Source organism: Coregonus lavaretus (genome assembly GCF_964263955.1).
Source record: "Coregonus lavaretus genome assembly, chromosome: 27".
NCBI classification, from domain to species: Eukaryota; Metazoa; Chordata; class Actinopteri; order Salmoniformes; family Salmonidae; genus Coregonus; species Coregonus lavaretus.
Window position 1 is genome coordinate 20,634,800 of NC_140014.1, and position 19,260 is coordinate 20,654,059.

Genomic DNA, 19,260 nt, shown 5'->3' on the forward strand with positions numbered 1-19,260 from the left:
TATGTGTTGGATGGAAGTTTGGAGAGGTCGTGGTCAAATGTTTTGAGAATGACACAAGTATTGGTCTTCACAAAGTTCGCTGCTTCAGTGTTATGAGATATTTTTGTCAGATGTTACTATGTTATACTGAAGTATAATTACAAGCATTCCATAAGTGTCAAAGGCTTTTATTGACAATTACATTAAGTTTATGCAAAGAGTCAATATTTGCAGGGTTGACCCTTCTTTTTCAAGACCTCTGCAATCCGCCCTGGCAAGGTGTTTTCCGGATGCCCCAAACAATCGGAAAGGGGATTCATCAGAGAAAATGACTTTACCCCAGTCCTCAGCAGTCCAATCCCTGTACCTTTTGCAGAATATCAGTCTGTCCCTGATGTTTTTCCTGGAGAGAAGTGGCTTCTTTGCTGCCCTTCTTGACACCAGGCCATCCTCCAAAAGTATTCGCCTCACTGTGCGTGCAGATGCACTCACACCTGCCTGCCGCCATTCCTGAGCAAGCTCTGCACTGGTGGTGCCCCAATCCCGCAGCTTAATCAACTTTAGGAGACGGTCCTGGCGCTTGCTGGACTTTCTTGGGTGCCCTGACGCCTTCTTCACAACAATTGAACCTCTCTCCTTGAAGTTCTTGATGATCCGATAAATGGTTGATTTAGGTGCAATCTTACTAGCAGCAATATCCTTGCCTGTGAAGCCCTTTTTGTGCAAAGCAATGAAGCAATACCCTTGCAGGTAACCATGGTTAACAGAGGAAGAACAATGATTTCAAGCACCACTCTCGTTTTAAAGCTTCCAGTCTGTTATTCTAACTCAATCAGCAGAGTGATCTCCAGCCTTGTCCTCATCAACACTCTCACCTGTGTTAACGAGAGAATCACTGACATGATGGCAGCTGGTCCTTTTGTGGCAGGGCTGAAATGCAGTGGAAAAGTTTTTTGGGGATTAAGTTCATTTTCATGGCAAAAAGGGACTTTGCAATTAATTGCAATTCATCTGATCACTCTTCATGACATTCTGGAGTATATGCAAATTGCCATCATCAAAACTGAGGCAGCAGACTTTGTGAAAATTAGTATGTGTGTCATTCTCAAAACCTTTGACCACGACTGTATTTGCTGTTTGTTTTGGTTGTTTCAGATTATTTTGTGCCCAATAGAAATTCTTTGTAAATCATGTATTGTGTCATTTTAAAGTCACTTTTGTTGTAAATAAGAATAGAATATGTTTCTAAACACTTCTATATGAATGTGGATGCTACCATGATTGTGGATAATCCTGAATTAATCGTGAATAATGATGAGTGAGAAAGTTACAGATACACATATCATACCCACCCCAAAATGCTAACCTCCCCTGTTATTGTAATTGTGAGAAGATAGCATGTCTTGGGGGTATGAAATGTGTGTGTCTGTACTTTCTCACTCATCATTATTCACGATAATCACAAGCTTGATGTAGCCATTGCGTGCTATGAATATGGCACCATACCTTTGCTCCCCTAAAATGGAGGGGGGGACTATGTACAAAAAGTGCAGTAATTTCTAAACGGTTCACCTGATATGGATAAAATACCCTCAAATGAAAGCTGACAGTCTGCACTTTAACCTCATAGTCATTGTTTGATTTCAAGTCTTTTGGAGTATAGAGCCAAAAGAAGAAAGAAGTCTTCACTGTCCCAATGATTACGGAGGGCACTGTATACTGTCATAGAAAGAGCAGGTGTTCTTAATGTTTTGTATACTCAGTGTATGTGTTAGTGGAAAGTCTGACCAACTCAAAGGTGTAGCCTAAACTCACAACGGCTCTCAGTGGATGAACTGTGAATGGCAAGAAGAATAGACCAGCAATACACATCCTCTCAAAAAGCAGACATAGGCCTATTCACATATATTTATGTTATATATTTTGCCATTATAGCTTATTAAAGTAAAAAAAAATCCATTTATATATGATTACCTTCATAACATATGGGCTAACAACTTCACCCACATGTTTTTTTATTTTATTTTAAGGGGATCTACATGGTTTATTCTGATCCATTTTATATGAAATGTTATTAAAACGTGACAATGAAAATAAGGAGAGAAGCATATTTCACAAGTAAGGTAGCTTACTTTTTACAGGAAATGACGGGTTGGCACACTTGGCCCCTGTCCGTCTATAAAATATTTATCCACTGATGGAAATCGGCTCTGAAAGTTTATTTTCCATGTGTATGTCTCGGATATTACGCTCAGCGTCGTGAGGTAATAAGTTCGTCCCTTTTTCCTTCCGTGCTCTGATTGGAGGAAATGTTGTCTCAGGAATGTCACGAAACTATTTAAATAGCACTTATGTCCACAGTGTTAGTAGAATAGTCTGAGCATCGGAATAAAGACAGAACGAACTTGAAAGAGAGTTTTCAGCGAACATTAAGATTTCTAAGACTATTCAACAAAGGGAATACATTTGAGAATTAAAGAAGAAATAACGGGACAACGAAGCTCTGATAATCAAGGAGTTTCTTCAACTTATCCATCTGTGACTTATTTATTTTATTTTATTCAGGTCGGTAAATTCTAATCATAATATTTTCTTCGAATAACATGTATTATAAGCTTTTTATTACGTTTTTATAATTGGACTGTAATCTTGAAAAGTGTCTAAATGACAATACATATTTAACTGTGTTTCTACCTTCTGGTTTACACAGATTTCTGAGGTTTCAAGATGAAGCTGACAGGAGTCTTTCTCCTTTTGGTGCTTTGGAATTGTGAGGGCAGCAGGGTGGCAGGTTAGTTTTTGGAAATGTTATATTAAATATATAAATATTAAAATCAATAATTAAATTATTCTGTTAAAAGTTCTGGCAATAGTTTATCTGTGAACTCGAAGTTGCCCATAGAGACTCACTACAGTTTCTCCCTTCACAGAGAGTAGAGATGATAACAGTGTATACGACCTATTCGAGCTTGTGAAAGTGAACAAAAGGCACCAAGGAGTGACCTTGGTAAAAGGCGCAGATCCTTACAGCCCAGCCTATAAGGTCCTGAACGCAGACCTGATCCCCCCGGTTCCCGAGATCTCCTTCAGGGACCTCATTGATTCGATACAAGCTGAGAGGGGATTCCTTCTCCTGGTCAACTTCAAGCAGTTCAAGAAAACCAGGGGCAGTCTTTTGACTGTGGAGAAGGATGACGGATCAGGACCGTTATTCGAAATAATTTCTAATGGCAAGGCGCAAACTCTGGATGTGGTATACTCCACCGGGAACAAGCAACAGGTAGTGTCCATAGAAGATGCGGATCTGGCGACCGGACATTGGAAGAATATCACGCTGTTCATTCAGGAGGATCGTGCCCAGCTGTTCGTGGGGTGTGAAGAGATCAATATATCAGAAATGGATGTGCCCATCCAAAAGGTCCTGACGCATGAGGTTGCCGACATTGCCCGTCTGAGGATCGGAAAAGGAGCTGTGAAAGATAGATTTATGGTAAATATGAATTGATTTATGAGGTCATAAATACATTGCAAATAATGTTGTAATTATATACAAATAAATGTTACACTTCTGAAGTTATAGCCTAGTCTGAGTAGGCCTAAACTTGTCCGGAGGCTATCGCGCACAGCGCAGCGTTTTGTGCGCGAGGATAGTCACACTCACAGGGATGTAACCTAATATTTGACGTAAAACTTATAATAGGCTATTATGATCCCTTAGGAAATGTATTGAAGAGATGTAAATGTGTGAATATGGAATAACTCTAAATGGAATGTGTACATCTGCAGGGAGTGCTTCAGAACTTGCGCTTCGTTTTTGGAACCACTTTGGAGTCGATTTTACGCAATAAGGGATGCCAAAGCTGTAAGTGTGAATTACAAAATATAAACGTTATTTTTGCATTTAAATGTTGGAATTACTGTGTAAGTACATGTTATCCAATGCTTGTTAATTGTCCAAATCTAAATGCATTCCATTACCAAATAGAATTACTAGTAATTATATTGCTATGGTCATTAAAGTCAATTCACAGTGAGTGTTATTATGTTGTTCATGGAAATTCATGTGTCTGTTCTTCTCCAGCTGCAACTTTGACTGATGTCATGACCCTGGACAACCCAGTAAATGGGTCCAGCCCAGCAATAAGGACTGATTACACTGCCCACAAAACCAAAGGTGAGACCAGACTTCACTCTCCATGGACAAAGTCATTTGCTTATACTTGTCTGTGTGCAACTGTTAATGTGAAGGAGGTAGGTAACTAACTGATTGCTTTTCTCCTCTCCAGATATTCAACAGGTCTGCGGCTTTTCCTGTGAGGATATCGCCAGCATGTTCAAGGAGCTCAAGGGAATCGGTGTGGTTGTTAAGCAGCTGTCAAATGAGCTCAACAGAGTGGTAAGCACAGAAAGCAGCTTGTCCGCGCACTATCATCCTGTCTCCCTCCCTCTCTAGTCTATCTGTTCCCAGTTAAAACCTCTCCACTTCACAGCCACTTGTCCCCGGAATGGCATCCCCTGCCAAATCCCTAATGACTCCCATATGAGTACACAGATATGTTTGGCTGTCATTTAATTTGTATTTGCTTCAGTTAAATCAAGCTATGTTTTAATCACAATGTTGGTAGGTGATTCATTTCTACTGGAACCTTGGCTATGTAAAAGTTTCCATCCTCGTGTCTGAAACCATGCTCCTCTCTCTACCTCCCCTCCTGTGTGCAGAATAAGGAGAGCACTCTGCTCATGAACCAGATGAACATCCACAGTGGGGTCTGTCTTCACAACGGCATTGTGCACAAGGACAAAGATGAGTGGACCGTGGACGACTGCACAGAGTGTACCTGCCAGGTAGGTGTCATCACACTTGTTGGAATGCAGTTATCCAGTCATCAAGGCAGTAGTAAACTATGTGAAAACCAGGCAGTAGCTCCTAAACCCCTTCTGTAATAAGGTGCTAATGGGCTCTTATGTTTATAGACTTAACCAAAGCCCATGTGTGACCAGGCAGTGTCCGTTTGCTAGCCATCACCTCACCACTAATGAGATGTTAGAGAGAATAGCAATAAAGCAGTAGGGAGTGGGGGGTGGGGTTATTGTAGTTATCTATTTGGCTAGGTATCAAGAATGTGTCTTTAATTAGGACATTTGCTGAGACCCTCTGTTCTGCCTTTCCTACTGCCACTATCCTTCCCTCCAGACCCCCGGCACCTTGCTTGTCCTGAACCCAGTGCAGGTGCACTGAACTGGGGTGGTAGCATAGCAGGGATCCCCCTGCCCTAGCCAGAGACCATCCCAATGTTCCCAAACATTGCAATTAGTCCTGGCAAAGCAGCAACCGCTTTTGCGTAATGCAAAGTTAATGGTCCAGATTATTTTCCCTTGCTGTTACCGGACAGTCTGCTCTGGAGACAAACCCTTTACTAATCTCACCAATCCTCTCTACAGAACTCTGCCACTGTGTGTCGCAAAATCTCTTGCCTCCTGATGCCCTGTGCCAATGCCACCGTGCCTGATGGAGAGTGCTGCCCACGTTGTGGAACCCGTAAGTACTCTTCTAGTGTTGAAACCAAGCCTAGGCTGTAATAGTATTGTAGTACTTTTTTGCGAGGTGGACTTGAGCTAGAAGTTGAACTTTTTCGACAACCTGCCTATCAGGTGTATTTTAACTTGCCAAATGTCATCCATTTGACATTTCATTAACATTTCTCAGTCCTTCACATTCCCTGAGTACACCTTGGAATGCCAGGTCTCAAATCTCCAAGCTAAATTGATTCTAATAGGCCCCGTTCTTTACAAATCCTTTGCCCCCCTGGCTGAGCTCTGCGGTGGTAATAGCTCTCCCATTATCTCTCTGCCCCCAGCGAGTGACTATGCTGAGGATGGCTGGTCCCCCTGGTCTGAATGGACCCATTGTTCTGTGTCTTGTGGACGGGGTATCCAGCAGCGAGGCCGCTCCTGCGACCGCATCAACAGCAACTGCGAGGGCACCTCTGTGCAGACCCGCGACTGCTACCCTCAGGAATGTGACAAGCGTTGTAAGTAAACCTACCATTTCTACTCTACAGTCTCTCTCAGTAACATCCCTCTCATATGTACTGTAATAGCAAATTAATGAATAATTACGTGTCTGTTCTCTACAGTCAAGCAGGATGGTGGCTGGAGCCACTGGTCTCCCTGGTCCTCCTGCTCTGTGACCTGTGGTGAGGGAGTCATCACCCGCATCCGCCTCTGCAACTCCCCCACTCCCCAGATGGGAGGCAGAGACTGCCAAGGACAGGGCCGAGAGACAGAGGTCTGCCAGAAATCACCTTGTCCAAGTAAGTAGAAGAGCAGCATCTAAACACATGTACCTATCTATCCATCTGTCTGGAGATACAGGTGTATCTCATCTCTCTCTCTCTCTGTACTTTAGTTAACGGAGGCTGGGGACCCTGGTCTCTGTGGGACACCTGCTCTGTCACCTGTGGAGGTGGACTCCAGACTCGCCAGCGTCTCTGTAACAACCCCGCCCCCAAGTACAGAGGGAAGGAATGTCAGGGTGACACCAAAACATCCCAATTGTGTGGCAAAGAGGACTGCCCTATCAGTAAGCATTTTATTAATAGGGATGGGATTTGTTATTTTTACCTAACAGTGTACAAATCTAATATTGTTCAGTATTTAAAATCAATTTGCTTCTGTCTACAGATGGCTGTCTGTCCAACCCCTGCTTTGCTGGAGCTAAGTGTACCAGCTTTGACGATGGTTCCTGGAAGTGTGGCTCATGCCCAGTGGGCTACACCGGAGACGGCATCAACTGCAAGGACATCGACGAGTGCAAGGAGGTCCCTGATGCGTGCTTCACACTCAACGGAGTCCACCGCTGTGAGAACACTGATCCTGGCTACAACTGCCTTACCTGCCCCCCTCGCTACTCAGGACCACAGCCCTTCGGGAGGGGAGTGGAGCAGGCCACAGCCAAGAAACAAGTGAGACAGCTTTGACTAACACGACAAAATACAAGAATGTGAGGATTTGTTTTTATTCTGATGCTAGGAGCTCAGAAGCACATCTTAACTCTACATATCTCTTGCTTCCCCCTAGGTGTGCACACCCCGTAACCCCTGCCAAGATGGCAGCCATGATTGCAACAAGAATGCTAACTGTATCTACCTGGGTCAGTTCAGCGACACCATGTTCCGCTGTGAGTGCAAACCTGGTTACGCTGGCAACGGCCACATCTGTGGAGATGACACCGACCTGGATGGATGGCCCAACAAAGACCTCCTGTGTGTGGAGAACGCCACCTACCACTGCAAGAAAGTAGGAAGGATCCCACCCCCAGCACTGCACACAGTCTATTCCTAGCTTCTCCACTGTGTTATTGTGGTTATGGCTCTCTAACCAACCCTTTTGTTGTTGCAGGACAACTGTCCAAACCTTCCCAACTCTGGGCAGGAGGACCACGACAAAGATGGGCTTGGTGACGCTTGCGATCACGATGATGACAACGATGGGATCCCTGATGATAGGGTGAGACATCAAAACATCCTCTCTCTCAGGACTTTGTTATCCACAGAGAAACCAAACATAGCACTCAGTAGGCATTTCTCTTCTAGGCTAGAGAAAGTGGAGGAGTCAGGGAGAAATATGAGAAATAATATCATTTCGGGCATGTGGCCAAAAGTGCAAAACAGCATGGCTTTATGCCCATAATTCATAGTGTGCATACTGTAAATAGGCCAGGGAGAAATCAAATAAAAATCAAATAAAAAAATGTATGTGGTAAGCAAACACTAGCTTTCTTAGTGAAATATCAGATTCCAGCACAATCACTTACACACTAGCAGCTGTAAAGAGTTTTTCCCATTTCCAATACAATAGCCTATCTAATACTGTATGTTCAATGTACTAATAGGACAACTGCCCAATGGTCTACAACCCCGCTCAGTATGATGTGGACACAGATGACGTTGGTGATCGCTGTGATAACTGTGTGCATGAGAGCAACCCTGACCAAGTCGACACAGACAACAACGGAGAGGGGGATGCCTGTGCTATTGATATCGACGGTGATGGTAAGAGATCATCACTCCTCCAGCATCAGACAATGAAATCTCTCAGTGCTGTCAGTCATTATCAAAGTCCTTGTTAAAAGGTATCATAGACTGATGTAAGTGTGTGTTCACTTCGCAGGTATTCTAAATGAGAGGGATAACTGCCCCTATGTCTACAATGTGGACCAGAGAGACACTGACGGGGATGGAGTGGGAGACCACTGCGACAACTGCCCTCTTGAGCACAACCCAGACCAGGTAACTGCAGCTTTTATCTTCTAATACATAAGACCCAATCTTATCAAATATCTTAGAGGGATGTAGAACTTTCATAGGCCCCCCGCCTCTTAGGGCAGTAGCCATAGATTGCATCTGTGGTCAGTTTTAATGAAAGACAGGAATGTGAAAGCTGGGAGAAGAATGAGTGCAATGCTCCTCCTCCCCTTATTCATTCCCCCCTTCTGAAGAGATATGAATGTGTGTGTGTGTGTGTGTGTGTGTAGTCTTGCCAAGATGCAAGGACACAGGATTCTTGTTTGAAGAGACATTGCTAGCATACCTGAAGACAAGGGGGTACATTTAAGGATGAGGGAAATAATAGCACCTCTCATATTAAGGGAGATGAGTGGTGAAATACATTCATCATGTCTGAGAGCATTGAAGTAGTGAGAAGTTTCTCTTATACAAGTGTGTAAGAATGTGCTTTTGTGAAGACTAAATTAATTGTGTTGTCCTCCAGATTGACTCTGACTCAGATCGTGTGGGAGACAAGTGCGACAACAACCAGGACATTGATGAGGACGGTCACCAGAACAACTTGGACAACTGTCCCTATATCCCCAATGCCAACCAGGCCGACCACGACAAAGACGGCAAGGGTGACGCCTGCGACCACGATGACGACAATGACGGTATCCCTGACGACAAGGACAACTGCAGGCTGGCCTTCAACCCTGACCAGCTGGACTCTGATGGTGAGCCACACTCTCCAGTAGCTCTATCAAACATTGGTGCCATTCAACTGACCTATAGAACGATTCATCTAGAAAGATACAGTACGCTCTACAGAAATGCAGAGTCACAGAGATTAACATAGGGTTGTCTCCATGCAGAAATGTCTAAGTGTTTTTCTCTGCCTCCTCCTGTCAGGTGATGGTCGTGGAGATATTTGCAAAGATGACTTTGACCAAGACAACATACTTGATATATACGATGTGTGCCCTGAGAACTTTGCCATCAGTGAGACGGACTTCCGCAGGTTCCAGATGGTACCACTGGACCCCAAGGGCACCTCCCAGATCGACCCCAACTGGGTGGTCCGCCACCAGGGCAAAGAGCTGGTGCAGACTGTCAACTGTGACCCTGGCATCGCTGTTGGTATGTACTGTAACAATAATATAACACCTTTGGAACTAAGGAAAACAACTACAAAAAGAACTACCATTTGTAGATCATGGGTCCATTGAGGAAAGTCCTAACCATCTCTCTTTGTTGTCTATAGGGTTCGATGAGTTCAACGCAGTGGACTTCAGTGGAACGTTCTTCATCAACACAGACAGGGATGATGACTACGCTGGCTTTGTGTTTGGCTACCAGTCCAGCTCCAGGTTCTATGTGGTGATGTGGAAGCAGATCACACAGACCTACTGGTCCCACACCCCGACTAGAGCTCAGGGCTACTCCGGAGTGTCCATCAAAGTAGTCAACTCCACCACAGGACCTGGGGAGCATCTGAGGAATGCCCTTTGGCACACTGGTGACACTGCTGGACAGGTACGCTTAGCTTCACTCCACATTAAGAGCACAGGCCATATCTAAGAGCAGTGAGAGAGAAAACCACTGGGCAGGAAACATTTCTCATGTCTTTTTGTTATTCCTCCTCTTAGGTGCGTACTCTGTGGCACGACCCCAAGAACATCGGCTGGAAAGACTACACCGCCTACAGATGGCACCTGATCCACAGGCCCAAGTCTGGACTCATCAGGTGAGCTCAGATTACCTTTAGCTCTGAATGTCCTCCGCCTTTACCGAGGCCACACAAACTCCTGCTTTCATGAGCTAATGATCTCATGTCATCTTCCCTCCTTTTAGAGTTGTGATGTATGAAGGCAAGAGAATCATGGCTGATTCTGGAAATATCTATGACAAGACTTATGCTGGTGGAAGACTAGGCATGTATGTCTTCTCTCAGGAGATGACATACTTCTCAGACCTCAAATACGAATGCAGAGGTAAGATGCTTTTTATTAATGTTTTGGCAAACAAAATACATACTAGCTCACGCCCTTTGAGTCTGAATTCTTACAGGGATTTAACAGATTTTTTTCTTTCTCTTTTTCCTCCAGATTCTTAAATCGGACCAGAGAGGCTTTTAGAAGAATGTATCTACCTGCTCAAATATAAATGTAACGTATGACCTGGGACCATATCTTTATTACTCTTTCCTTTGCAACACGCACATTGGTGGAATGGAGAGCAAGTGCGTAGCATTGAGGCAGACTGACTTCAGGACATAGGCCAACTGACTGCCCTGGGATGACTAGATCCCTGAACTAACAGCAGGTTGAGCATAACTTTGATCAGTGAAGAAATCGGTCTCTCTCTCTCAATCTCTGAAGTTTCTCTAGCTGTACTCTGCATGGGAAGAGAGCCAGACAGATTTCTCTGCACTTCTGAACTAGTTGGTATCCCTCTCTGGATGGAGGTCCAAAGGGAAGAGTATTTTCTTTATTTCCGAGCATTAGTTCAGATCTGCTGTGGACTCAAAAGGACTTGAGTTGTTTCCTAATGAAGAAAGTAGTAGATTTTCTACAGATGGGCCAAAGAAACCCGTTGAAGGAACTGTGGAGGCACCATGGACAGTATGGATTGACTGTTACTATCAAAGAGAGTGAATGTTACCCATGAAGAGCTTTGTGATAAAGGCACCTAAGCCAATTGTAGTCAAGGCATTAGCCATTTCAAATTCTAGATAACTTTAAATTCCCCCTGAGTCTAAAAATAGTTATATTTGGTAACTAATTGGCTTTTAGTAGACCCTTGAAGTTCAGCTCAGTATGAAGTATGTCCTCAGGGTTTGACCAGGCTTGCCAAGTGGTTTGTCAGGAAAGAACACTAGATAATATATGGAAGGGGCATAGAACCAGGACTAGCACCAAAAGCCAATATAGACTACTAGCGAACAACAACAACACAATTGCTATTTCACCAGAATTCCAGGAAGATATTTTTTGTTTTCTCTAATCTTAGCTCAGACATAAGTGGAGGGACAAAAACCAAATGGGCCAGTCTAACCTGCCTTGAAAGTACTATGGTTACTAAGGTTGTATATAACTTATTACATATTTTGTTTATCAGTTGAGCGTATTGACACATGATCCTAGAGTTAGGATATCTCTTGTCTTTAATCATCTCTGTCTTATTTTCATAGAAACCTGTTCTAAATAATTGGAATCTTGAAACTGGGATAAATCCCTCTAAAAAGTCCTCTCATAACAGTGTGCAGTATTATCAGTATTATCCCTCATTCCAACCTTCCAAAATAGACTAATTAGGTGTCATTTAAATCTCATTGTTCTTTTTGCACAGTATGTCTGACTTGTGTGCTTGAGAATGTGTGTACATTTCTGATGGTAAAAACAAAGGAAAACCTTTATGTACAAATATTACCTCATTCTTTTTTTTATTGAAACCAACAAAACATGATAGTACCTTTTTAGCAGCAGAGTTTGGTTGGATTCTTTTTTTGTGTGTCACTGTAGAACAATCATTTTTATGCTGTAAGATATTTTTGTAGCAGAAAATTCCTCAACTTAAAGCAATTGATAAAAACGTTTTCATAAATATGGTGTGCTTTATTAATGTCCTGTGCATTTGTAATGGATAAATTATTGTTAGGTTTGTCTGTTCTATGTTAAGAGGTTATTTCATATGTGTAGATAAATGCTATTTAAATAATTTATCAAGAAACATGACCTGTGTTTCTGTTTGTATAAACTTGTTTGCAAACTGACATGAGGATGTCTTTGGATATTGTTTTGTTTTGTATCTGATTTTTTTAAATATTTTTTTTACTGTTAGTGATGCTTGTCTATAAACATTTGTAGCATAGTTTTACTCCCCAAATGCTGTTTATACTCCTGCCAGTTATTTTGTAATCTCAACCAAACAATAAATACATGAGGAAAAATATATTATGTTTGAGTGTCCTTTGCTTTCTTATGGATTCTCAGCTTTAATAACTACAGGACTATAGTATTACAGGGAAAGATGCCATATTCTGTCAACTCTGCTGGAATCTATGATTTGAGTCCCAGGAGCCCTCTGAGAAAGGGAGTATCCTTGAGAGTCAACAACATGATCATTTAAGATGAACTAAGGCCCAGTTTTAGAACATTATCCACATTCAACACAATCTCAGGAGCAATGTGCGCGCAGCTCCCCTACCACTGCCACACATAAAAAATATGAGCCCCTGTAGAGAAGCACGAGATTGAACTTAACGTTTTCCCCTTTAGTTAACACTATCAACGTTTCGCTCTACTGTGGGAATTGTGATCGAATCAAAGCAATATTAGCCACTTTCAATGTAATATACCGAAACAAAACGAAATATGCAACATTTAGTATGCAAAACTAACTGTGCAAGAGATGTTCTTGTAGGCAGAGCGCATTGGAGTAGGATTTTATTGCATTGACAGGCAGGACTCAGGCCGTACTCTACACAGACCAGTGCGCCATAACCAATCAGAGCTGCAGTAGGCCTATATGCAAATAGCCATTGCCATATATGGATCTGTGCCATTCACTTTGAACTGGACTGTGTTTAGGCTACTGTATGAGTGGTCAGGAGTAGATGCTCTTGTTTTGAGATCAAAGTCAGAGCTGCATGTAGCCATGTGTGCACATTTGTTCATATTCTTTGCTAGTTAGAGTGTTATTAGCCCAGTTATAGCTAATTTCTAGTCAACAATGGGGGAGTGGTTGGTTCCAACAAGAGCACAAAATGTGTGTATTTCTAGCCATCTTTGAAAAGCGAATCAGGTAAAGAGCTTTTTTTATGTCTTAAAGGGGAAGTGTTGTCTTTTGAGACTGTCTTGAATAAGCTAAGTAGCCAATAGGCAGTGCGTAGCATAATTTGTCTGATTCACTGTAATAATGGTATGAGAATAATAATGAATTTTATTTTGTAAAGTGGTTTATTGAATCAAACACAACATTTTAAGTCACCTCCTAAACAGGTTAATGTCAAGCCCTACATGTTTGTTTTTGTTAAGTCTCATGGAATGTAGACACTGAACACCACACATTGGCTGCTACTGTAAGCTGAATGATAGAACAGCTATTTCCATGTTAAAATGTTATGGTATGTGTTTTTCTCCATTGTTTTTGATGGTAGGCCACTCTGGTAGGCCTACATTATGATCAAATAGCCACAGTAGCCTACTTGGCCACTGTTAAAACTAACTTAAAGCAGGTGTTCATAGTAAACGCGCAGCAGAAGTTCTACAGAATTTTCACAACGTTCAAGTTTACGCTCAGCAGACCTGAAATGTTCTCAGTGCCTACATTATTTTGAGGGAACATTGCTCAGGAGCCATAGGACTTTAGCACCAAAGCCAAAACTCAAGTTACGTCAATATCTGCCACCATTAGAACAATATACTGTAACCCACATAGCAATGTGCATAGTTATTGGAATTGCCCAGTGAATGAAACCTGAAATAGCTTAGAGTCACACCTATCTGAGGCATTCCACAGACCTACAGCCTTTGCTCTTTGGCTTCTGTAGAAGAGACATTGAGCTTGTAATTTATATTGTCTACAAATAGAATTAAAGATTGTTGATTCAGTCATTTTACAGGGCACATCTCTGACAGTCAATGGCAACACTGCAAGTTCATGCCAAATCCAAATCCAGACAGCCCCAGCTTGCTACTGCTCCCTATACCTCAGAGTTGACCTCATTGTTATGGAGTGAAGGTTAGCAGACCATATCTAGAGGACATCACTGGCTCCTCAAATCACTCTGATTGAACCATACTATCCTGCCAATAACTGCAATAATGATTTGATAGATTGCAACATCTGTGTCCCTTCAGATACATATAGATTGACTAAGTGAATTGGAGTTCAACTGTTGTAGTGAAATCAATGGGCAGTTTGGTTCCTGGGGGTCTGTCTGTCCAACAGGCCCACACTCCCACTGCTCACAGCTAAATGGTTATGCATTTAGTACATTCTGCGGTCAAAGAAATCCGTTGGTAAGTTTAATGAGACCATAAACGGTCTGTTCTCATCTACATTAGCAGGGTTAATACAATGGGCTCTCCTACTGTTCTGACTCCTCATTTGGAGCTACCGGAAAGTGTAAATGAATGGAAATACTCAAGTGGAATATATAGACCTAGGGGAGCAATCATTGCAAAAAGGCACAATAAAGCAATTGAGAAAAAAAATCTCAGTTACAGGTTTAATTCATTTAGATTTTTCATACTGTATCACACTATTTAAGAAATCTTAAGACATTGTATAAAGCCTAGATAAACATCAAAATACTTGTATAATATGTTTATTTCTCTATATTCTTATGATTATACACTACACAGTTTTACAATTCAGTGATTCATACAGTCATTGTGTGTTAGTTGGTGTGGGAGAGTCTGTCTGGAAGAAATCCATATTGCTGCCCTTCTGGTGACATGACCGCAGGCTGGTTGTTAGCACCATACAACCATATAAATATACACATTTGTATATTTGTCCCACTAAACAAATGTGTTAATACTCTACGGTGAACACATAGTGGTCGCTTTGTCCAGCTGGCTAAAGCTGGTGGTGTATGCATCTCTAAGCAGTTCTGACAGGATAGAGTCAGAGAGATGAGGGGTGCTGTCCGGCAGGCTCTCCGTATCAGAGTTGTCCCAGGGTGATGTGTCCCCTGTCCCCAGACCGTGTCCCCAGCTCTGGGATATCTCACACTTCTCCAACAGAGTCCTCAGCTGCTCCTCCAGTAGTATTGGTGTGTCAAACTGGAAAGAGAGAGGGCAAGAGAGAGATAGACAGACAGAGACAATGACAAAGACAGAGAGACAAAATACTGTAAAGGAAACAAGAAATACTGAAGATGTCTAAGAACACTTCCCAGCAGTATTCCTACTGCAGCCATTTTTAGTAGGCCGATGACTTGGTTCTGATAAGCTCTGATGAAAATGCTCTACCATTGATAGCAGTGGTATTTCAAGATGATAAATGAACCTGCCACGGAAGTCCCTGTGCTTGGTTGGACTGCGTCCCACAAAATGGTTTGCCTAAAACACTTGTAGTTGGACGAGAGGTTGTTTTTCTGCAGATAAGTAAGAGTCTTCGCAGAGCCTTTTGGAAATGCAGGGAGTTCAAGGAGATAGCCAATCCACAGAAATGGGTTACACGGATGACAGAATTCAAATGTCAACTGTTTGAAATATATGTAGATATCTTTGTTATAAAGAATACTACACTGCTCAAAAAAATTAAGGGAACACTTAAACAACACAATGTAACTCCAAGTCAATCACACTTCTGTGAAATCAAACTGTCCACTTAGGAAGCAACACTGATTGACAATACATTTGACATGCTGTTGTGCAAATGGAATAGACAACAGGTGGAAATTATAGGCAATTAGCAAGACACTCCCAATAAAGAAGTGGTTCTGCAGGTGGTGACCACAGACCACTTCTCAGTTCCTATGCTTCCTGGCTGATGTTTTGGTCACTTTTGAATGCTGGCGGTGCTTTCACTCTAGTGGTAGCATGAGATGGAGTCTACAACCCACACAAGTGGCTCAGGTAGTGCAGCTCATCCAGGATGGCACATCAATGCGAGCTGTGGCAAGAAGGTTTGCTGTGTCTGTCAGCGTAGTGTCCAGAGCATGGAGGCGCTACCAGGAGACAGGCCAGTACATCAGGAGACGTGGAGGAGGCCGTAGGAGGGCAACAACCCAGCAGCAGGACCGCTACCTCCGCCTTTGTGCAAGGAGGAGCAGGAGGAGCACTGCCAGAGCTCTGCAAAATGACCTCCAGCAGGCCACAAATGTGCATGTGTCTGCTCAAATGGTCAGAAACAGACTCCATGAGGGTGGTATGAGGGCCCGACGTCCACAGGTGGGGGTTGTGCTTACAGCCCAACACCGTGCAGGACGTTTGGCATTTGCCAGAGAACACCAAGATTGGCAAATTCGCCACTGGCGCCCTGTGCTCTTCACAGATGAAAGCAGGTTCACACTGAGCACATGTGACAGACGTGACAGAGTCTGGAGACGCCGTGGAGAACGTTCTGCTGCCTGCAACATCCTCCAGCATGACCGGTTTGGCGGTGGGTCAGTCATGGTGTGGGGTGGCATTTCTTTGGGGGGCCGCACAGCCCTCCATGTGCTCGCCAGAGGTAGCCTGACTGCCATTAGGTACCGAGATGAGATCCTCAGACTCCTTGTGAGACCATATGCTGGTGCGGTTGGCCCTGGGTTCCTCCTAATGCAAGACAATGCTAGACCTCATGTGGCTGGAGTGTGTCAGCAGTTCCTGCAAGAGGAAGGCATTGATGCTATGGACTGGCCCGCCCGTTCCCCAGACCTGAATCCAATTGTGCACATCTGGGACATCATGTCTCGCTCCATCCACCAATGCCACGTTGCACCACAGACTGTCCAGGAGTTGGCGGATGCTTTAGTCCAGGTCTGGGAGGAGATCCCTCAGGAGACCATCCGCCACCTCATCAGTATCTCCCGAGTGGCGCAGTGGTCTAAGGCACTGCATCGCAGTGCTAGCTGTGCCATTAGAGATCCTGGTTCGAATCCAGGCTCTGTCGTAGCCGGCCGCGACCGGGAGACCCATGGGGCGGCGCACAATTGGCAGAGTGTCGTCCAGGGTAGGGGAGGGAATGGCCGGCAGGGATGTAGCTCAGTTGGTAGAGCATGGTGTTTGCAACGCCAGGGTTGTGGGTTCGATTCCCACGGGGGGCCAGTATGAAAAAAATAAAAATAATGTATGCACTCTCTAACTGTAAGTCGCTCTGGATAAGAGCGTCTGCTAAATGACTAAAATGTAGCATGCCCAGGCGTTGTAGGGAGGTCATACAGGCACGTGGAGGCCACACACACTACTGAGCCTCATTTTGACTTGTTTTAAGGACATTACATCAAAGTTGGATCAGCCTGTAGTGTGGTTTTCCACTTTAATTTTGAGGGTGACTCCAAATCCAGACCTCCATGGGTTGATAAATTTGATTTCCATTGATAATTTTTGTGTGATTTTGTTGTCAGCACATTCAACTATGTAAAGAAAAAATATATATATACGATTATTTCATTCATTCAGATCTAGGATGTGTTGTTTAATTGTTCCCTTTATTTTTTTGAGCATTGTATATTTCCTTTGACGTATTCAAAAGGACTACTTTTAACAATGTCCACCGAAAATTTTACAAAAACACATTTACTTGAAGAACAGTGCGGAGACAGTGTGTACTGAATATATGGTGATAACACTAACCACTGAGAAACATTACACACTTAACCTTCTCTCAACCTAAATTTTTTTCCTGGTGTGTTTGGGTCACACACTAAATGATAAGGGTCATGAGGGAACGACAGCGACTAGAAATACAGTTGAAGTTGGAAGTTTACATACACTTAGGTTGGAGTCATTAAAACTAGTTTTTCAACCACTACACAACTTTCTTGATAACAAACTATAGTTTTGGCAAGTCGGTTAGAACATCTACTTTGTGCATGACACAAGTCATTTTCCCAACAATTGTTTACAGATAGATTATTTCACTTATAATTCACTGTATCACAATTCCAGTCGGTCAGAAGTTTACATACACTAACTTGACTGTGCCTTTAAACAGCTTGGAAAATACCAGAAAATGATGTCATGGCTTTAGAAGCTTCTGATAGGCTAATTGACATAATTTGAGTCAATTGGAGGTGTACCTGTAGATGTATTTCAAGGCCTACCTTCAAACTCAGTGCCTCTTTGCTTGACATCATGGGAAAATTAAAAGAAATCAGCCAAGACCTCAGAAAAAAAATGGTAGACCTCCACAAGTCTGGTTCATCCTTGGGAGACATTTCCAAATGCCTTAAGGTTCCACGTTCATCTGTACAAACAATAGTACGCAAGTATAAACACAATGGGACCACGCAGTCGTCATACCGCTCAGGAAGGAGACGCGTTCTGTCTCCTAGAGATTAACGTACTTTGCAAATCAATCCCAGAACAACAGCAAAGGAACTTGTGAAGATGCTGGAGGAAACAAGTACAAAAGTATCTATATCCACAGTAAAACAAGTCCTATGTCGACATAACCTGAAAGGCCGCTCAGCAAGGAAGAAGCCACTCCTCCAAAACCGCCATAAAAAAGCCAGACTATAGTTTGCAACTGCACATGGGGACAAAGATCGTACTTTTTTGAGAAATGTCCTCTGGTCTGATGAAACAAAAATAGAACTGTTTGGCCATAATGACCATAGTTATGTTTGGAGGAAAAAGGGGGATGCTTGCAAGCCAAAGAACACCATCCCAACCGTGAAGCACGGGGGTGGCAGCATCATGCTGTGGGTGTGCTTTGCTGCAGGAGGGACTGGTACACTTCACAAAATAGATGGCATCAAGAGGAAGGAAAATTATGTGGATATATTGAAGCAACATATCAAGACATGAGTCAGGAAGTTAAAGCTTGGTCGCAAATGGGTCTTCCAAATGGACAATGACCCCAAGCATACTTCCAAAGTTGTGGCAAAATGGCTTAAGGGCAACAAAGTCAAGGTATTGGCGCAGTGGTCTAAGGCACTGCATCGGAGTGCTAGCTGTGCCACTAGAGATCCTGGTTCGAATCCAGGCTCTGTCGTAGCCGGCCGTGACCGGGAGACCCATGGGGCGGCGCACAATTGGCCCAGGGTAGGGGAGGGAATGGCCGGCAGGGATGTAGCTCAGTTGGTAGAGCATGGCGTTTGCAACGCCAGGGTTGTGGGTTCGTTTCCCATGGGGGGCCAGTATGAAAAATAAAAAAATAATGTATGCACTAACTGTAAGTCGCTCTGGATAAGAGCGTCTGCTAAATGACTAAACATTTCTTGGAGTGGCCATCACAAAGCCCTGACCTCAATCCTATAGAAAATGTGTGGGCAGAACTGAAAAAGTGTTTGCAAGCAAGGAGGCCTACAAACCTGACTCAGTTACACAGGCTCTGTCAGGAGGAATGG

The 19,260-nt window shown here is 43.3% G+C and overlaps 2 protein-coding genes across 2 annotated transcripts in view; one reads left to right on the top strand and one right to left on the bottom strand.

Moving 5' to 3' along the window:
- Positions 1–2,368: 2,368 nt before the first annotated feature.
- LOC311102826 (thrombospondin-1-like) lies at positions 2,369–12,203 on the top strand. The gene is made up of 22 exons (XM_084144256.1): positions 2,369–2,544; positions 2,690–2,770; positions 2,910–3,469; positions 3,766–3,841; positions 4,061–4,153; positions 4,266–4,375; positions 4,699–4,824; positions 5,422–5,518; positions 5,838–6,011; positions 6,117–6,293; positions 6,389–6,562; positions 6,664–6,944; positions 7,060–7,278; positions 7,381–7,488; positions 7,874–8,033; positions 8,152–8,270; positions 8,752–8,986; positions 9,162–9,389; positions 9,514–9,785; positions 9,899–9,996; positions 10,104–10,243; positions 10,358–12,203. The coding sequence occupies exons 2-22, from the start codon at positions 2,707–2,709 to the stop codon at positions 10,363–10,365; spliced, it is 3,519 nt and encodes a 1,172-aa protein (XP_084000382.1). The 5' UTR covers positions 2,369–2,544; positions 2,690–2,706; the 3' UTR covers positions 10,366–12,203.
- A 2,066-nt stretch (positions 12,204–14,269) lies between these two features.
- Positions 14,270–19,260, bottom strand: part of fsip1 (fibrous sheath interacting protein 1) — a gene marked incomplete at its 5' end in the record, with an annotated part of 74,651 nt that continues 69,660 nt past the window's right edge. Inside the window, one exon of the mRNA XM_084143857.1 lies at positions 14,270–15,043. Coding sequence (XP_083999983.1) covers positions 14,801–15,043 — 243 coding nt within the window. The 3' untranslated portion in view covers positions 14,270–14,800. The remainder of the gene's footprint in view (positions 15,044–19,260) is intronic.